At 46.3% G+C, this 20127-nt stretch overlaps 1 protein-coding gene across 17 annotated transcripts in view; it reads left to right on the forward strand.

Annotated features, from left to right (window-relative positions):
• MYCBP2 (MYC binding protein 2) overlaps positions 1 to 20127 on the forward strand; it is a 1769078-nt gene that overhangs the window by 1588355 nt on the left and 160596 nt on the right. For all 17 annotated transcript variants that reach the window (XM_069205243.1, XM_069205245.1, XM_069205247.1 and 14 more), the window contains 2 exons: positions 9452 to 9735; positions 19967 to 20063. In XM_069205243.1, the coding sequence (XP_069061344.1) occupies positions 9452 to 9735; positions 19967 to 20063 (381 nt within the window). The remainder of the gene's footprint in view (positions 1 to 9451; positions 9736 to 19966; positions 20064 to 20127) is intronic.

The following is a 20127-nucleotide window of genomic DNA, read 5'->3' on the forward strand; positions in this document are numbered from 1 at the left end:
CCCACGGAGGGCAGCCCCTGGAGGGCGTAAGGAGACAATCATTAGAACGGTGAGTTTCAATCAGGACCGTCCGGTCCGATGGGGGTAATAGGGATAGTGAGAATAATAAGAGTAATAAGAGGAGAAGGGGGGAAGCGAGGCGGAGGGCCGGAGAGGGGCAGAGCAAAGGGCAGACCAGCTATCTCCCCTGTGGAATGATGAAAGGGAGGCCCAGAGCACTTATGTCTCCCACTAGAGCCGTTGGACCTATTCTAATCTGTTCCCCTCCAGGCCGCTCGACCCCATCCCATCCCACCCGACCCTATGCCGCCACCAAACCCCCCCTCCACCCTCCCTGTCTACCCCTCCAATGCTGGAAGGGGATAGTGGACGGGGAGGGGCCAGACCTCCCCCCAGGCACCCCACACCAACTGTCACCGTGAGTGGTGGGAGGCAGCTTGAGCAAAATACAGTATGCGTTTCTAATGAGTATAAACATCTATGATAATATTATATGACATTATTATTGTTATGGAGAACCTCCATTGATAATGGACATTATTACAGTGCATCAATTGCGAACAAATGTAACTTTAAACATTAAACATAGGGCATGAGGCATAACTTATATGGAGCCATTATTTTCTTACAATAGTGTATCCTATCTTGTGGCTGTGAATTGTTAACCATTAGCTACGTGCTTGTAACCATAGGAGATTATTAGCAGTTGTATCTCACTCGTTCCATTTCACAGTTCACAGTTTACAATCTGCAATGTCTCTTCATAGAGAGAGTACGTAGCAATCGTATCAGTCGTATCGTGTCCATCATGCACATCATTCAGGTGGCAAGTGAGAAAGAGTGAAAGAAAAAGAGAGATAGTGTAAAGCGGGAAGGAGCAGGTGGATAGGAGGGAAGCGAATGAGTAGACTGCTGTCTATATAATTATGAGACGCCTGGCCATTTTCCAAGAGCGGGTTCAGACTGTGCAACTTAGTGTTACTCGACACAGTCTACTGTTGTCCCAGCACAGCGATCGATCAGAGTATAGCATTACAGTCTGTACATTACTTAACATTGTATTACTCGGCTACATTAGACATGAACATGTTTTTTTGGTACTCATCTGTCCATTGACTGTGCTGTCTTTGCCGGAGTGCAGGCTCCACTAGTCTGGCTTGTCTCAATGATCAATAATCGCCACTCAGTTTCCAGAGTCTCTGGGGTTGGCGTCCCTGGTGTTAAGGTTTCAGAGGGGCGCGTGACCTTTGTCTTTCCGTCGTCTGGGTATGGTTCACCACAGCTTTTAGCACATTGACTCTGTCGCTTTGGAGTTCACGCTGATCTCCCTGTGTCTCTTCCCCTCGAGGGGGGTCAATGTCAATCTGTTTGTGTAGTTCTGGTGCAATCAATGGCGATATCCTGATCTGCCGGACGGCTGGAGTCCTGCTCTGGGTATGCAGCTGGTGGTGTTCTGTCCATTATATGGATCGAGAGGTCGTCCAAATAGAGACGGAGTTCCTCCGGCTTGTAAAAATTTCATGAGTTGCCATCTTTGGTTATCCACATTCATGCTGGTTCAAACAAGCCATATTTCACCTCAAGTTGGCAAAGTTGAAGATGGAGAGAGAGGAATGCCTTGGGGCGATCGTTGGTCTCCATGGAGAAGTCTGCAGTAATACAGACCTCGTATCCCTCAGCCTTGAACGGTCCATGGGAGCGACCTTCCTGGAGAAGTTGGCGGGTCTGTCTGTGCCGCAGGAGGCATGCGATGATCAGGCGCGGCCAGGTAGTGCTCTCCAGCCGCTTAGGACCTAGACGATAGACTCTCTGAAATTCCAGCGGTGGGTCAAAGGTGAGTCCTGTAAGCGTGGGAAAGAAATTCTGTAGATAGGCTTGAATGTCTGACCCTTCTGCTTGTTCCAGGATCCCGAAGATTCATACATTGTCCCTGCGGCTTCTGTCTTCCAGATCTATGAGCTTGCTTCGTAGACCCAGTAGTTCCTGGTCCCTGTCTGGTACAGTATTTAGATGGTCTTCTATGGCAGAGACTCGCTGTTCCAGCCCTAGAACATGGGTTCGAAAGCCCGCTATATCTGTTCTTTTAGATTTCGTCTCTTTAGCTAAGGAGGATATATTTGAGTCTATTCCTTCTAACCTTCTACCCACTGCCGATATTTCTTGGAGTATATGCTCCATTGTGGTGTCCTGTTTAGGTGTATCAGTAGTATTAGTCAGGGACTCTGGGTGCGTTCCCCTGGCAGCAGCCATTGGACACGAGTGCTGTATTGCTTCAGAGAAAAGGAGATGTCTCACTGGTTTATTAGTGTTTTTTCCGGTGGATTTACCGTTGGGCATCTCCAGGCCGAGTTCGCAGTGTAGACACTACAGGTCTCTGCTCCAAGCGCTGCTATTCATATGTTGAATTCAAGTCCACAGAAAGGTAAGAGAGGGGCTCTTTCATGAGTGTGGTGTCATCCCGACTCGGGTTGTATGGCAGTGGAGGTCACCTCCGAATCCTGTGCCTCACTCCACACCTATCTCTACGAAACCCCAATTCCTCAACTGCAAGCTACAAGGTTGCCAGTGTGGAGGAGGGGGTGTCTCAGCAGCTTATCGCTGCTTCCCAAGTCTCTCTAGACCTTTTAGTAATGGCATCAAATGTCTGCCCTAAATCCTAAGAGGTGGATGCAGAAGAGGGATGCGAAGGGGGGCGTAATCAATGATCTCAGGTAATATGGGTCTGCTTCAAGGCCGTCCCTCATGCTAGAGTGCGTGTCTGTCCATGACAACTCCCGGTCTCCAAGTACCTCTCGCTGAATGCACTTCATTATGGTACGTAGAGGGTGGTGATACAACTGAGCAAAGGGAAGAGGGGAGAGGACCTCCACTTCAGATGCAGTGCTTCATTTCGTAGAAATTAATATGTTTATGAGGGGGGATGCTCTTCAGGCCTTCCTGAGGGCGCGCTGTAGCATTCTGATGCAGGCACCCCCCTCCATCCTTCGATGTTCACCGTATGGCCCCTCCCTTTGTCTTTAGGTGCTGCTGTAGGTATAAAGAAAGTGGGTAGAGAGGACGCCCCCATAAGGCTTCTAATGATAGCAGCCGTTGAAGTCTGGCGTAGAGGGTGTAGTGGGAGGAAGCCCCCACTGCACTCCCCCATGCCATTGATGAAGGATATGAGAATAAAAGGGGTGAAAAGGTTCTGCTCCTGTGTCTCACTCTCCCGACCCCCCTACCGTCAGGGCGTCCCCGCTCTCCTCTTGATCGCCTCCCTGACGAGCAGCATGGGCATGCTGGAACTGAGCCTCCTCACTGGGGCAGCCGCACGTTCATGCAGTTCAGTTGTCGGCTCTGGAAGTATATGAGCAGTGTTGCCTCGATGTAATGGGCACCATCTGGGTAGCTCAAGGGTGCCCGACAGACTCAGGCTTAATGAGTTGCCATGCCGCCAGGGCGGGATGGAGCATCTAGTCCAAAGAGCATCCTCCCCTCACTCCGTACCAGGCTCAGTCAGCACGACAGCCCAGTGCGCGCACCTCGTAGGAAGCTGCCTCTCTCTTCGCCACTGTAGTGCTGCGCGGCCCGAGGGGGGAATTGGGTCCTTCTGAGGGGTCCCCAGTTGTGCTACATCAGTTGCGAGGCCCAACGACACTCCGTTTGTGTGTCAGCATGGCCCCTCACTGCCCGCATCTCCGCCCGAGCTCGTCCCCGCACAGAGCTCCCAAGTCAGGCAGCCATCATCGATCATGGCCACACCATGCCCAACCATGAGAGCTCTTATACCTGTGTGCATAAAAGAAACTACTGCAAAATTTGGACAAAGTGAATAGTGACCTTGTGTTGTTTGAGAACAGTTATGAAATGTCATGTTACAGTTTCCTGGTAAAGATGTGCAAGTCTCAACTCAATTTATGTACATTTTTGCTTCCACATTATTATTTATTAAGTTTTGATGTTTTTATGTATGTGGATAGAATATTTGCATATTATTGTTTTTGGTCAAACACAAGTTTGTGGTATTCGTAATACTCACTGTCTTACCAGTCATAGTTTCCATAATCTTTATATCCATCCTCAGGTTTCCCCTTCACCCTTTTTCACACTTGGGACCTGTCAGCTGTTCTAAAAGTAAAGATAAATGGCCTGTAGTGGATTTTTCTGTGTCATTTAATTTTCTGGTGGTTGAAAAGTTTGTGTCCAGTACGGAAGTTAGAGATCCGATCTAGAACAAACCCTTAAACTACCATGAAAACTGAAACATAGCATCCAAATATGTTGCTAGCCACACCTTTTCGGATATTAGCCTTCTGGTCTTACTACTGGTGGAAAACTTTATCACAAACCCTAGAACCTTTGATGGGAAGGGGATATTGACATTAGAAAGTCTTCCCACTGATCTAACTGGACACAGGGACATACCTTCATTGCCTGTATTCAGATTATCTACTATATCGAGAAGCATACAGGAAAGGCAGAATTCATAGCTGAGAAGAGCTTGTATTTTTGTATTTTAATTTGATCTCAGATGTCTGGAGTTTGAGGGAGAAAACACTAGCTGAGATGGCATGGTATGGCCACCGCAGAGGCTGCTGTTATTTACAGTGATGGAATTTGTAAAATGCTAAAATACCCTAAACATAAAAAGAGTGCCCTTGTGCTAGCTGAGTGCAGTAAAAACGAAGGAGACACAAGTTAATGAGGAAAACAGAACAGTGTTCAGCAGTTGCAACTCAAGTTTAAGTTTTCTTGTTTCCAGAATAAAGTAGGAGATTCTATTGTGGGTGCAATATAAGAGAAGAGCGACCTCTAATTCTGATGCAGCAGATTTTACATATAGAGAGAAGGTTGAAGGAGAAAAAACTCAGTCAGTGCGGTGTTACATAGGGTTTAATTTTGTTCGGAAGATGACACAAACAGAGTAACTTAGAGCCCCCGAAGCACTAGGAAGCCGAAGAACTTTAAGCAAGTATTTGAAAGGGGAAGCAAAACATAAAAGATAGTAAATGAGGCGCACTACAGCATTGTGACCAATTTGAAGCCAGCATAGGAGAATTTTCGGAAGCTCACAATTTAGAAAGATTTCGTTAACCAGGTATGTGCATCACAGTGTTCCTGACCTTAATAAGGAGAAAGATATTTTTTCCCAAAAACATATATAGTAGAAGCAATTAGCAGAGGTAAAAGCTTTGAGGGATAAAGTTGAGAGCCTTGTCAAAAATGAAATGAAGATTGCAAATAGCACTGGAGGACTATGTGCCTTAGTCAACTTCTTCCATCATCTGACTGCCATTCATAGCATGCACCTCTTATAAGTCTCTTAGTTTTCATACTCTTCCAACACAAGTGAGCGGTGTAGGAAAGTACCTTCTGTTTTGGCATGCTTATCCCCCCCTGCCCCCTCCCCACTCTTTGCCTGCTATCAGTTGGCTTAGACTGTTTTCACTGGGATCCTGCTAGCCAGGACCCCAGTGACTGGTCTTTCCCTCTAAATTTGGTTGCCTAGGACTTTGCACACCTCACAATTGGCATGCTGGTGCTCCCATATAAATCCCTAGTATATGATACTGAGGTACCCAGGGCATTGGGGCACCAGGGGTTCCCCATTGGCTCCAACATGTATTGTGTCATCCATGGGAGTCCATGCAAAATGTGTCTACAGGCCTTCGATTGTAGCCTGTGTGAAAAGGTGCATGCACCTTTTCACCACAGGTCACTGCACTAGGTCACTGTAAGTCATCCCCTAGGGTAAGCCCTCCGAGCCCAGAGGGCCGGCTGCAGGTCCCTGTGTGTGAGGGCACCCCTGCATGAGAAGAGGTACCCCTATGAACTCCAGTTCCATTGCACTGGACTTCAAAAGTGCGGGGAAGCTATTTTACTTGTGTACTAGACACATGTCACTGCCTAGCTCCAGCTACATAATGGTAACTCTGAACCTGGGCATGTTTGGTATCACACATGTCGGAATCATACCCAAATACTGTTGCCAATATTGGTTGTATGATTCCATGCACTCGGGGGCTCCTACCAGTCTTCTGGGGTTTTCCGGCCAGTTCACGCTGCTGCCACCCCTCAAACAGGTTTCTGCTCTCCTGCTGTTTGACCAGCTCAGGAAGGGGAAGGCAGAACAAAGGATTTTCTATGGGGAGAGACTTAATATGCTCTCCCTTGGAAATGGGTGTTACAAGGCTTGGGAGGGGTAGCCTCCCAAAGCCACTAGTTTGCTTTGAAGGGCACATTTGGTGCCCCTTTGCATAGACCGGTTTGCACCAGTCCAGGAACCCCAAACTCTGCTCTGGCGCAAAACTGGATAAAGGAAAGGGGAGTGACCACTCCCCTGTCCATCACCAACCCAAGGGGTGGTGCCCAGGGCTCCTCCAGGTGACCACATGATTCTCCCATATTGAAACCAAGATGTGCAGAGGCCCTGGGAGCATCTGAGTGGCCAGGTCAGGTAGGTGGCGTCACCGACCCTCCCGATAAGTGGTCACCTCACTAGGGGACCAAACCCCGTTTTAGGGCTTTTTAGGGACTCCCTTGAGAGTGGGTCCCCAGATTCGACATGCAGTACTCCTCTGCATCATTTACTTCATCTTCTGGCCACTAGAACCCCAACCGGACTCTTCAGGAACTGACAATCTGCAACTCCAGCGACGACTCCACTTTGCCACATTGTTTCTCTGGCTCCTTCCTGCATCTGCAACATTTTCTCAGCTGTGCATCCTCTGAGGTCGGCAAAAAACTTCAGCCTGCACCAAGAAGCAAGAAGGAATCTCCCTTGGAGTGAAGGAGTCACTCCTCTGCTTCTGCGGGCACCAACTGCAACGATGACTGGCTGCATGGATCTGCTCTCCTCTGGAACCACGTGGATCCTGCATCACAGGTGGTGGTCTGGAGTGGTCCCCCTGGTCCTTTCTACCAGCTGTCCAACTTGCAGGACAGTACCCTTGTTCACCGCGATTCTTGCAGCTACCAAGGCTTGTTTGCTCCTGCTCCAAGGGATCTTAAGATTTCATGTAGCCCCACCCCCTAGGACGTCTGCCTGCAAAGCACAGTCTCCTCTCTGATGCTCCAACATCGTGGGACTCCTCTTCAGGTGTGCTGACTGAGTCTCATTGCGACTTACTGTGCCTGCTGCCAGTGGATTGCCTGTGAGGGCTGCGATTGCTTCTTTTGGCTTTCTCAACAGCTGAGGGTCACCTCAGACTCCCCTCAATGGGTCGGGTACCTTGGGCCTTGCTGGTCGTCTTCAGCCTTGCAACTCTTCTTTTGCTCCTCTTACATTTGTCAAGGCTTGTTGGTGGTTCTTCTGCATCACTGACCATCTGCGACTCGACAGTTGAAGTGGGACACCATCTGCACCTCTCCAAAAACTCCTCTTCAGCTTGTGAGCTCCACAGCTGGTCGTCTTCTCCCCTCATCGACCTGGTTCTGCATCCACAAAAGGGTGAGTAGTGGCATCTGCCCCCACTGGACCCTCCATCGTGGACTGGACTCTGTCCCCTTCTTTTGCAGGTCCTCTTCTTCTTGTCTGGTCCTGTTCTTGTACAATTGAGGTTCCTAGTTCTTCCAGCTCCCCTCTAACAACTCACCATCCTTGGGTGGGAGACTGCATCTCACATTCCACTTTCTTAGTATATGGTTTGGCTCTCTCCTGTGGCCCTTGCTGTTTTTACTAAGCATTGCCAATGCTTGTTGCTTCTTTGCTAATTTCTGGTTGCTATTGGGTATATAACTATTGTGTACTTAGGGAACCTACCAGACCATTTGTTACCAAAGGTAAGTAACTTTTTCAACAATTACATTGCCAAGGCAGACCTAAAAATCCATGTTAAGTTTATGACTGCCCCCATCCCATCTGTGGTGCTGCCAGAGAAAAATACTATGCGTTATCTAGTATCTAAGCCACTTTAATAACATACAGTGTCAGCAGTGTGCCTCTGAAAGTTCAAGCAGCTGGATAACTAGACAAAACGATCTCAGCTGTGTGGAGGGCAAGCACCTTTTTTTTATTGTGGCAGTTCACAACTTCTGCCTATTCAAAACATGTACTCCTGGCTCCAAAACACATAGGCGGAGTCAAAGCCCCTCTCTAGTGATGTTCTCACTATTGTCTGGCAAGAGCTGCACTGTCAAGCCAGACCATAAAAATGGATAATGCAATGTGGAAAAAAATGGATTGAACTAGTCTCTGATTAATACAGCATGTAGCCTCTCCAGACAAGACCATTGTATGCATATTACTAATTTGATCCCTACATAAAATAAAATGGGAACACATCTATGGGCTCAGTGCTATCTCAAAATACGTATTTAAGATATAAGCATATTTGTCATTTCTACCTGTGCTAAGGCACGTTTAAAATCTCTGCCACTGGAAACTGGTTTCAGAGTATTGATGCTGTATCCGATTACATAAAGCCTAAAAGAGACTCAAACAGGTATGGCTATGTCGATAGACGGTGGCTTTGGGTGAAACACTATTGAAAGAAGCAAATAATACAGCTGCTTTTGATATAATTTTAATCTGTGTGATGCTAAAGCACCATCTCCCTGGCACCAGTCAACTAGCCAAGAAGAGAGCAAAGCAGAATGTGGTGATGTTAGATCTGGTACTGGGAAAACGTACAATACACTTTGGATTCTGTTCACAATAAGTTGTTGCTGCATTTAAAAGCGCCAAAACTGTTCATACAAAGGCACTTGCCATTCCCATTTCTGAAGGCTAATTTTGCAATGATGGAGAGAAATGAAGGCATCACAATGTGGGAAGAGTTCACATCTCCTTTCAAAACCCACCTACCTGTCCTTTTACTTGTTGACTGTATGTTTACCTTTGGCCCTGTATGGTGCTCCACTGTCTTTGGACTACGTTTCCCATATACCAATGCAACATACACAGGTACATAAATACAAGGCAGCCTCAGTGACAGAGATTCATTTGGATATAGTTGCTGAAACATGAACAAGAGTAAAGGACACTGCAGGTTTACATTACAAACAGTATACACAGCCATGAAAGTGAAGTTGTATCCAGAGGAAGTTGCAGGAGTGGTAAACACGCCGCTCCTGCATTTTTTCTTGTATTTTCCAAGCACTCAATGGCAAAAACTACCCGTATGCAACGTGTTTGTTGATGTAAAATATAGTATGGTTAAGACTTTTTTCCACATATGGTTTTGGGTTTAGCAGACTCGTTAGGGTTTGTCTGTTTTTTTCTGTTGGCAAAACACAGATTAGGTAATTGGGCATTATGGATACTTTTGTATTGGGTTTAAGTTTCAGATTAAAATATTGGCTGAATTAAAATTTAGGATACAAAAAAATATAGAGGGGAAAACAACTCGTTCAAATTTGACCTTGAAGGTTTAGACTTAGTTACACTGGTTTCTCTAATATGATGAGCTGGCGACTAAAGAAAAGATTGTAGAAACAATTGCAACTTGTAATTTTGTTTTGATGGTTACAGGTAACATCGTTGCTACGACGTGTTTTACCAGAGGTGACGCCATCGCGCTTAGCCAGCATCATCGGAGTGAAGGCTCTGCCACCGGCAGATATTAGTGATATTATCCATTCGACAGAGAAAGGAGATTGGAATAAGCTTGGAATCTTGGACATGTTTCTGGGATGCATTGCAAAAGCACTCACTGTACAGCTAAAGGCCAAGGGTACCACTATAACAGGAACAGCAGGCACTGCAGCTGGCAAAGGTGTCACCACTGTCACACTGCCAATGATTTTTAATTCCAGGTAAAAATAATTCTTCTTCTAAACTGGGCAAACTATAGATCCTGTTCATATATTATCTATAGTTAATATCTAAATATTGCACTGTGGCTTGTTTACAACTAGACTGTATTCAATGGCTGCTGGGTCCAAAGAATTCATTAACCTTCTGTGGGTCATATATGAAATTGTAAATAATGTTGTTGCTTTCTCTTTAGTGCGTGCTAAAACTGAAACATCTGATTAGGCACTTTGTAAGTGGGTTATTAACTACAGCATGCATTGCAAATGGGTTATTACGCAGTCCAGTAAGTCTTTATCGTGATAATATTGGTTAATTTCATATAGATTGCATTGTTGACCAGCTAGGCTTTAACACCATCCAGATGTTCCTGTGATATTTTCTTGTATTGTTTATAGTTTGCAACAAATAGTTTAGAAAGTAATAGTTTGTGTTAAACTGTGCAGTATCAATCTATGTAATGTGCATTTGGTTTGAAAACTTTGAGTTCTGAAATTCCATTTTAATTATTTGAATTATAAATCACACTGAATGATTCATAAATAATCATCTTTAATTTCAAATTTTTCTGCTACTGGATGCTTATTCCTGTAGATTACTCATTCTGAACCCTTCCTTTCTTTTTTTTGGGTTCGAATTAGTCCTATTTGAAATGTCTCAACCATATATGTCTTCTGGTGACTTTGCACTCACATTTCATGTGGTTTTCTGTTACTGAGCTTGAGGCATCCCCTTCAGACCTCTGCTGTCATGCACTTTAGGGGGACTTGTGAGAGAGAGGCAAAAATATTTACGACCTGACACAATTAATTGATGCAATTCAAATGGTGTCCGAACAGAAGCTGCAAGACCAGATCTTGTGGCAGAAAACACCAGAAAAGCCACAAGGGGCCCTTCCTTCCTCACATTGGGATCAAGCTAAAGAAAATAAGAAATGGGACCATGGAGGATTGCTCTTCTTTCTATGAGCTACTCCTGATCATAGAGACAATACAAAAGCACATACGTATCTCATCACAGAGAGCAACTGAGGTACAGATAAAGTGCACCAAAGAACCCATATTGACTAGCTTTAAGGCGAACAGCTTGAGACCTCTGGTGCCACCTGCTTGATATTTTTGGCGTCACTGGTAAAGTCCAGCACAATGCCCTTCAGATTCTTGCACGCACTTGCCAAGATCAGCTTTGCCTTTCTGCTGAGCACCAATCCCCTTTCCAACAGACATAAGAAGCTGACAGCTTGGCACATCTGCACCGACCTCCAGGCCAGAGACCAATTGATTTGCCTCCTAAATTACAACCGACAACAACAGCTGACTTTATTTTACATTCTGCAAGAGTAAAGCCCTCTGACTACACTGACGCACAAAAGATAATGCCTCATCAAGATTTCAAAATGTGCGGCATTTAGTTGCTTACCTTTGTTAATGTTCTTTGGATACTCCTAATGCAGATTCCTCACTGCCCTCCCGCCTTTCCTCTCTGTAAAGTGAACATCAGCACATAGTAATAAGGTCCCAAGTTAGACATCAGCACACTGCCAATGAAACGTTGTTTACACTGATCCACACCTGAGGATGTGTAAGAGAAGTAAATAAAGAAACTGACCTAGAAGCACATGGGCGTCATTGCTCAGAGAATTTTCTGGATCCAGTCTAGCACCATGAGATATTCTGGATGTGAGGTCTTTGCAGCTAGACAGCATATCCATCTGAAAGAGGATTACCGAAGATAAGTAATTTGTTCATTAAGCATGTTGTTTAGTGACCCCCTGTGAATGGACAATTTGAGATGCAACTTAATACTACATAGGCCACATCACTATTTGCATTCCCATTTGCGAACCAGTTTGTGTGCAAATTGCACATCCCTGGTTTGCAGATATTAGTACAGGTCCCTAGAGTGGGCCTTTCTATATGGGAGCTGATGCTGAAGCACATTCCAAGTGGTAAACCAGAACTGGAAGCTTTATATACTGAGACTCCGTCAAGTATTCAAAAGTTGCTGAGTTGCAGAAATAGATCTCTGCAATTTACAGAATGAAAGTGAATTGACATTTGTTCTGTTAGCTATAATTTGTAAGAGTCTGTTACTAGAAAATATATTCTCAATGCTCTGATTACTTCCCATATTTTTCTTTTTGCCCTTTCCTCTTATTTCAAGAGCAATGAAGAAAGTACAAAAACATGGCATGTGGGTAAGAGAGTTTGGAACCAAAACCTTTTAAGACACAATATAGGAAACCATGGCCCCTACCAAAGTAGGAGGACCTGATATTGCAGCAGCAACAGTAGTTTGTTGATCTGAATATAGAGGTCCTCAGCCTGCATCCTTGTAAATTGACCAGTAGATTTTACCTGCCTGTGACTTTGTGACATATTAGAAGTTGTAACTGAGAAGCACCCTTCTACTAAAGTAGCCTACTCCAGTATATGGGCAGTTCATTCTAGCTTGTACACTTATCAGAATATTACCCCTTTTTAGAGGACATTGCAGACGTTCTGCAGTTAGCAACTGTATTCACAACAAGTGTACTCAACATCAGTGCCTGGCATCAGCTTCTGCCTTAGATTGCTCACTAGAGCAATGACCTTTATTCTCTCTGCCTATTGTAAGTAGATATCTGGCAGAGACATCTAGCTGCAATTTGTTTACCTCAGAATATTCCCGGAAATATCTAAATCTGCAAAATCTTGAGCAGTACCTCTGCATGCTGGTAGGTGGTGCTGATCGGCTAGGTGTCATCCACGCCAGATGTGACGTGTGCTCTGACTATATAGGTGCCACCCCAGCACACTGACATCAGCTCCTTTCTATGCTCATCCGGAAGAACTTCCTTAGTCAATTTTTGACTACTTTTTCGACTTTTTATCCACCTTTTTTTTTTTTTTTTTTTTCTTCTTTTTTTAGCTTTTAGCTCTGTGTGCCTTGGGGATGTCCCCTAGGAAACCTATGGGTTTTAAATCCCATGGAGCAAATGTCAGACCCTCACCTGATTTGCTTGTGGTGCCTGGAACCACACCACTACTCCAAGGCCTATGAACCCCAGAGCAATCCAGGAGTGCCCCACGAAACGCGTGGCTGCTCTACACTTAACCAGTTCTACACTGTTAGAGGTCCCTGTTGTGTGGTACATCTCTAGCCTGCTCTCGGAGTTGCTACTGCTAGTTGTCATCAAGGTCCAAATAATCATCAGGTAAGTCCCACAAAAAGAAGTCAAAGTGCTCTGCCACGCCTGTCCAAGTAATTGGACAAGGTATGGGGATGATGCTACAAGTCATGGGGACAGCTCCCACACCTTCCCCCGTGGATCCTGTGCCTCCCTGACTTCCCTGAAACCAGAGCAGCCGCCACCCAGCTTTAAGAGTTTTATTTGACTATTCACATCATATGTGAGCATCCAGACCCCTTTGGAGGGCCTTCTGGCCACGCAGGTTTGGGAGGTCCCTCAACTGGGTCTCTGCTGCCAGATTTGCCCTTTTCACCAGTAGGGCCCTCAGGATCCGGACCGACTGTTAGCGAATCCATGACCTTTGCGCTGAGGTTTGCTGCCAATGCCCTTCAGCAGTGCCAAACCCATTGTAATTCCTGACTTTGATATAGAGCCTGATCAATGTCTGTAGGAAGTGGGATGTGTATATACTATATCAAAATGAAATATAGTGTGCACAGAGTCCAGGGGTTCCCCAGAGTTTTGACAGGAGGCAATAATAGATAATACTATTTGTGGTAGTGTGTTCGAGCAGTTAGGCTTATCAGAGGGTGGTGTTAAGCATTTGTTGAACACATACAAGCAATAGAAGAAACATGCACTCCATGACTTTACTCTAGACCAATATGTTTTTATACAGAAAAATATATTTTGTTAATTTGTTTCTAGAACGACAAGATTCAGTTTGCAGGTAAATACATAAAATATAAGGTACTTAGTATAGATATAATTAGAACTTTGAATGAAATCAATAATGTATACAGTTTTCTTCAAAATGGCAGAAAGCCATTTTAAAAGTGGACACTGCAATTTTCAACATTTACTGGGGGAAGAAAAGATTGAACAGTGTAACAGGTAAGTACACGACTTACAGTTCCTATCTCTGGGTTTTAGGTACTCCGTCGATGGAGGTTCAAGTTAACCCCAAACACCCACCACCAGCAACACGGGGCCGGTCAGGTGCAGAGGTCAAAGGTGAGCCAAGTTAACATGGGGTCCTAAGGATATAGGGGGTACTTTGAATCCGGTCAGCCAGCAGGTAAGTACCCGCGACTCGGAGGGTAGAGCAGGGTGTGTTAGAAGAGCACTGGAGGGGCCACATGTAGGCACCAAACACACACCCTCAGCGGCACAGGTGCAGCCGGGTGCAGGGTGCAAACAGGACGTCAGGTTTCCAATGCAAGTCTATGGGGGAAGAGCCCAGGGTTCACTCAGAGGCAGCAGGAGAGGACTGGGGGGGTTGTCTCTGGCACACCACTGATCGGATATGGCAGAGGGCCGCCTACTGGTCGATGCTGCAGTGGGGGTGGGGCTGTCGGGTTCTCCAAGGCCTGGGGGCTGCGGGTGCAGTGTGTCCTTCAGGCGTTGTATATCTTCGTCTGGAGCTCGCGGTCGGGGGTCCTCTGGATTCTGTCTGCAGGCTCCTTGTGGGGGCTTGGAGGTGTCAACCCAGGGTAGGCTCTTGTTCCCAATCGCCTGGGAACACTTTCTTGCTGGGTGGACCACCTGGACACTGGCCTTGGGCGTCGGATACACAGGGGTCAGAACTCACGCATCCAGAGGGAGTCCTTAGTTGAAAGTTTCTTTGGGACAGAGCTGCTGTCCTCAGGGGTTCTTGGTCTTTTTGGGTGCAGGGCAGTCCTCTGGAGTTGGCAGAGGTCGCTGGGCCCGCTGGATACGTCGCTGGTCTTGTAGCAGGTTCTTTACAGCAGGAGACAGGTCGGTAGGGCTGGGGCCAAAGCAGTTATCATCTTCCTTCTTGTCTGCTGGGGTTTTCAGATTAGCAGCCCTTCTCCTTCTTTGTAGGTCGCTAGGAATCTGGTGAGTTGGGTTCAGGGAGGCCCTTAAATCCTAGATTTAAGGGTGTATTAGGGTCAGGGGACAGTAGCCACCCTTTGGGGGGGGGGAGGGTGCAAATTCCTATCCCTATTGGTCCCTGTCCTCCAAACCAAGATGGAGGATTCTGCAGGGAGGGGGTCACCTCAGCTCTGGACACCTTAGGGATGGTCCTGGCCGTGGTGGTCACTCCTCCCTGTTTTCCCTAATTTTCCTGCTGGTCTTGCTGCCAAAAGTCGGGCTTTGTCAGGGGAGTGGGGGGGGGGGCTGGCATCTCCACTAGCTGGAGTGTCCTGGGGCACTGTAATCCGAGGCTTTATCCTTTGAGGCTCACTGCCAGGTGTTATAGTTCCTGCAGGGAGAGATGTGAAGCATCTCCACCCAGGAGAGACTTTGGTTCTGACCACAGAGTGCACAAAGGCACTCGCCCCCCATGCGGTCAGAAACTCATCTGAAAGTGGCAGGCTGGCACACACCGGTCAGTCCTACACTAGCAGTTGGGCTGACATACAGGGGGCATCTCTAAAATGCCCTCTATATGCATTTTTCACATACTAGTACCCATCCATGGTACCAAGAGCTCTGTGGCCAGGTAAGGTCTTTAAGGGCTGTAGCATGTATTATGCCACCCTGGGGGACCCTTAACCCAGCCCATGCACACTGCCTTGCAACTTGTGTGTGCTGGTGGGGAGAAAACGACATAGTCGATATGGCAATCTTTTTAGGGTGCCATGCACACAAACCACTGCCTCTGGCATAGGTAAGTCACCCCTCTAGCAGGTCTTATAGCCCTAAGGCAGGGTGCACTACACCACAGGTGAGGGCATAGCTCCATGAGCGATGTGCCCCTACAGTGTGTAAGTCCATTCTTAGACATTGTAAGTGCAGTGTAACCATGTTGAGTACATGGGCTGGGAGTTTGTAATCACGAACTCCACAGCTCCATGGTGGCTTCACTGAAGACTGGAAAGTTTGGTATCAAACGTCTCAGCTCAATAAACCCACACTGTTGCCAGTGTTGGATTTATTGTAAAATGCATACAGAGGGCATCTTAGAGAGGACCCCTGAAATCCACTCAACTCTCTAGGGTGTGACTGACCGGTCTATGCAAGCCTGCCTCTACCATTTCTGACCCCATGGGGTGAGAGCCTTTGTGCTCTCAGGAGTCAGGGACAAAGCCTGCACTAGGTGGAGGTGCTTCACACCCCGCTCCCTGCAGGAGCAGCAACACTTGGCGGTGAGCCTCAAAGGCTTCTGCCTTTTGTTCTGCTGTCTCAGGGCACTCCAGCTAGAGGGGATGCCCACCCCCTTGGACCAAGCCCCACTTTTGACAGCAGGTCTGGCAGTAAAATTAGTAAACACCAGGAGGAGTGTCCACCCTAGCTGGGACCACCCCTCAGGTGTCCAGAGCTGAGGTGACCCCCTCCTGGCAGATTCCTCCATCTTGTTTTGGTGGGTGATAGCCAATAGGGTTCGGTATGTGCCCCCCTCCCCAAGGGGAGTGGGCACAGGAAGAGTGTAGCCACCCTCCGGGTCAGTGGCCATTGGCTACTGCCCTCTGACCCCTGTAATGCCCCTAAATCTAGTATTTAGGGGCACCCCTGAACCTTGCTCTTCAGATTCCTCGGGACTTAATGAAAAAGATGATCTTCCAAGATTTGCCCTCTGGACACCTTAAACCTTGAAGACTAAGACTGTAAGTCTGGTACTTACCTGTAAACTGTGTATATACTGTTCCCCCCTAGGACTGCATTGCCTTAAAAGAAAATTGCACTAAGTGTCTACGTTTGATATTGAAAAGTATTACTTGCCTGAAAACTGTTGTATCTGTGAATTCCAAAAAAGTGCATTTAATACTTGAAAGTGATACATTCTTGAAACTGTACTTACCTGCGACAAAGATCGTTTTAGTGTTAGAAATAAAGTAACAAAGTATATTTTTGATAAATAAAACATTGGCCTAGAGTTAGTCATTAAGTGTGTGCCTCATAGCTTGTTTATGTGTGTACAACAAATGCTTAGCACAACCCTCTGATAAGCCTAACTGCTCAACCGCACTACAACAAAAGAGAGCATTAGTATTATCTACTTTGGCCCTGTAAAGCCTCTGGAGCCATCTTCCTACAGCAAGGAAAAGCAAAGTCCACAGTATGCTGGGGACTGTGCACAATAGACCTGCAAGGCAGAGCCATTGCTTTATCTGTGGCTCTACATCACCATGCCTGGCTGGCTCAAGGAATGTCCAGGTATTCATTATGGACATTCCCTATGACAGCTCTTGCCTGTTCAGCGACATTGCCAATTTGGCGTTTGAGAGTAGGGCCACCCGCTGGTTGCTGGGACTCACCGTGGTCCCACAGCAGTCACACTCATCCTTTCACTCATACTGTGGCTACAGTACAGGCTACCAACTGTGTCCTATTTCACCCAGCCACCACAGCCAGCGGACGCCTAAGTCCTTTTATGGCCATGGGCGAGGTCATTGAAGGCCCATGGGACTCAAGGCAAGAATTCTACCCAGGCTACCATTCCCCAGCAGCCACAGCCCCCTAACTGCTTTAATGTGCCATTATGAGCAACCGTTTGGGAGCAGGATCAGGCATCTCCTGCTCTAGTGGCAAGCCATTACTTCAGAGAATTGGGTGCTCCATGTTGTTCTTGTGGGGGGTTATGATGTATCATTCACAAAAAACAGAGGGCACCACTGCCACCCTTCTTAGTTTGGCTGGCGGAGGGCCATCTCTCCCTGTTCAGTCATGAAGTGCAGATTTTTTGGCCAAGAGAAACCATGGAGTGGGTGTCAAAATGAGAAGTAGGTAGTGGTTGCTGTTCTCGTTTCTGCCTAATACCAAAGAACCTCCGCGGTCTTCATCTTGTAATAGATCTGGGTCCCCTCAACAACTTTCCTGAAAAAGGAGAAATTCAAAATGCTCACATTGGCTTAGGCCCTGTTTGCGCAGGATCCTGGAGACTGGATTGTAGCGTTGGACTTACGGGACACACATTTCCACATCCCCATCCTGCTAGCCCCCCCGATATTATCTACAGTTCACTGTGGGCCGCAAGCGCTTTCAGTTCCCTATGCTCCTTTTTGGCTTACCAGCACCCCTGGGGTATTCACAGAAGTGATAGTGGTGGTTGCAGCTCATGTGTGAAGATCTTGGTTTCCAGTCTTCCCCTACCTCAACGACTGGCTGTTATAGATGAGCTTGTCCCAGACAGTTCTCACCCACCTCCAGACTACAGTAGACCTCCTGCATTCGCTGAGTTTCACTATGAGTGTGCCGAAGTCACACCTGACTCTCAGACGCTCCCTGTCATTGGATCCATTCTGTCACAGTGCAATTCAGAGCGGTGAGTCTGGGATATTCAAGCTATGATTCCTATGTTTTGACCTCTATCCTCAGCCATCGATGCCTTGAGGATCACAAATGGTGTCTACATCTGGAGTTGATGCGTGGCCTCCTCTGGGACTGGGGAGAACCCTGGTTAGTTATTCGCCACCTCCAAGAACACACAATGTCAGCACTTCTGTGCTTAGTTTCTCCTATTTAGTTTCTCATAGGACTCTGGACTCCTGTACTTCTTTTCGCCAATATCCCTCCTGCCCTGAATTCTGAAGATTAGGACGACTAAGCCCAAGTCATCCTAGTGGCTCTGGATTGGGCACAGAGAGTATGGCATACCAAACTCCTGAGCTTGAGCATCGGTCATCTGATCAGACTACCCTGGTGGATGATCAACTCTCAGTTATGTGGGTGCGAAGAAAGGTTGGGCAGTGACGAAACGGATCCTCTGCAGATGGGTCGTACTACGCATCAAGATCTGCTACGCACTGGCCAAAAAGCAACCACCTGAGGGCTTGTGTGCTCAATCTACTCAAGCTACAGAAGTTGTGTTAGCAGACAGAGTTCCAGTTCTTGATATCTGTCAGCGAGCAACGTGGTCATCTTTGCACACATTTACCAAACACTATTACCTGGACAGCCAGGTCCGTAGGGAGAGGTACTTTGGCCATTCAGTCCTGCAGGACTTTCTACTATGATCTTAGTTCGCATATCCACCGCTAGGGATGGTATTGCTTGGGTATCTATTCAAAGGTAAGGAATCTGCGACTAGAAGTCTCAGTCAGATGAACAAGTTACTTACCTTCGGTAATGCTTTGAATATGTCTGTACCAAATAAGGTGTTACCTAAGGTAAGTAACCTGTTCAGTGAGCCATCTCAACAGTACATTTATTGCTGTATCTCTTAAACCCAATTCAAGGTCCTCTCTGTAACAAAAAGGCAAGTACCATAGTGAGCTATCTTAACAGTAAATGTATTGCTTTATCTCTTAAACCCATTTCAAGTTGCTCTCCGTAAACCAAAAGACAAAAACAGTGCAAATTCCTTACTTTGTATTTTGAGAGGTTACACGAAGTTAGCACGCCAAAAGCCAGCTTTTCAACTACAAGTGTGACCACTGAAAGTGAGCAAGTGTCAGTAGGATTGTGGATCTCCACAAAAGTGGGTAAAATGTTCTCCCTGATTCAGTCCAAGAAGTGGACGACCATTTAACTTCCATGAAGATACCTAAGACAGACCTGTTGCAGCGATACTACCCAGTTATTAAGGAGCAGACATTCTCAGTACACTCATGCCTCTCTCAATCACCCTAGATCACACGGCCACTAAGTAGTCCCCTTTATGTTTGCAGTGTATCTGAGTGAAGCCCACTACACACATGAAAGCAAATCCCACCATCTGCAAGAGGACATTGTTCGTGTCCTCGAACCAAGCATAGAAATCTGTGACATTTACTGTACCGTGGGCACCATTTTTATAGTTCAGCACCTTTTAGATGCACTACAGATGTCATGGCATCTCACTGGCATGCTATACATTTAAAATTGTTAGCTGTTCTTCTAAATGTGAATCCTGTCATCTGTGTTCCTCTTTCAAACCTAGGCTTGGTATGGTGGGAAATTGATATTTGCTAGAAGAGTGAAAATTATAAGAATTGTTTCAAACTTCTGATTATTACTGCAGAAAATGCGACTCTTATTTGGTGTGTGAGAAACACATTTGTTATTTCTTTTTCTGGTTTCATTCTTCAGTCAAAGTTTCTAAAATTGCTTTGAAAAATCCAAGTTCATAACCCTTCTAGGTTCTTTATAGATGACACGCATTGTCTATTTTACAGCTATATCCGGAGGGGGGAAAGTCACTGGTGGATGAAAGGTTCTACTCCAACGCAGATTTCAGAGATTATTGTGAAGTTAATCAAAGATATGGCAGCAGTAAGTTTTTCTCAACTGGTGGATACAATCGTGAGGTTCTGCCTTGTATGCTAAACTGACATAT

The sequence above is a fragment of the Pleurodeles waltl genome, chromosome 8, assembly GCF_031143425.1.
Source record: "Pleurodeles waltl isolate 20211129_DDA chromosome 8, aPleWal1.hap1.20221129, whole genome shotgun sequence".
NCBI lineage: Eukaryota > Metazoa > Chordata > Amphibia > Caudata > Salamandridae > Pleurodeles > Pleurodeles waltl.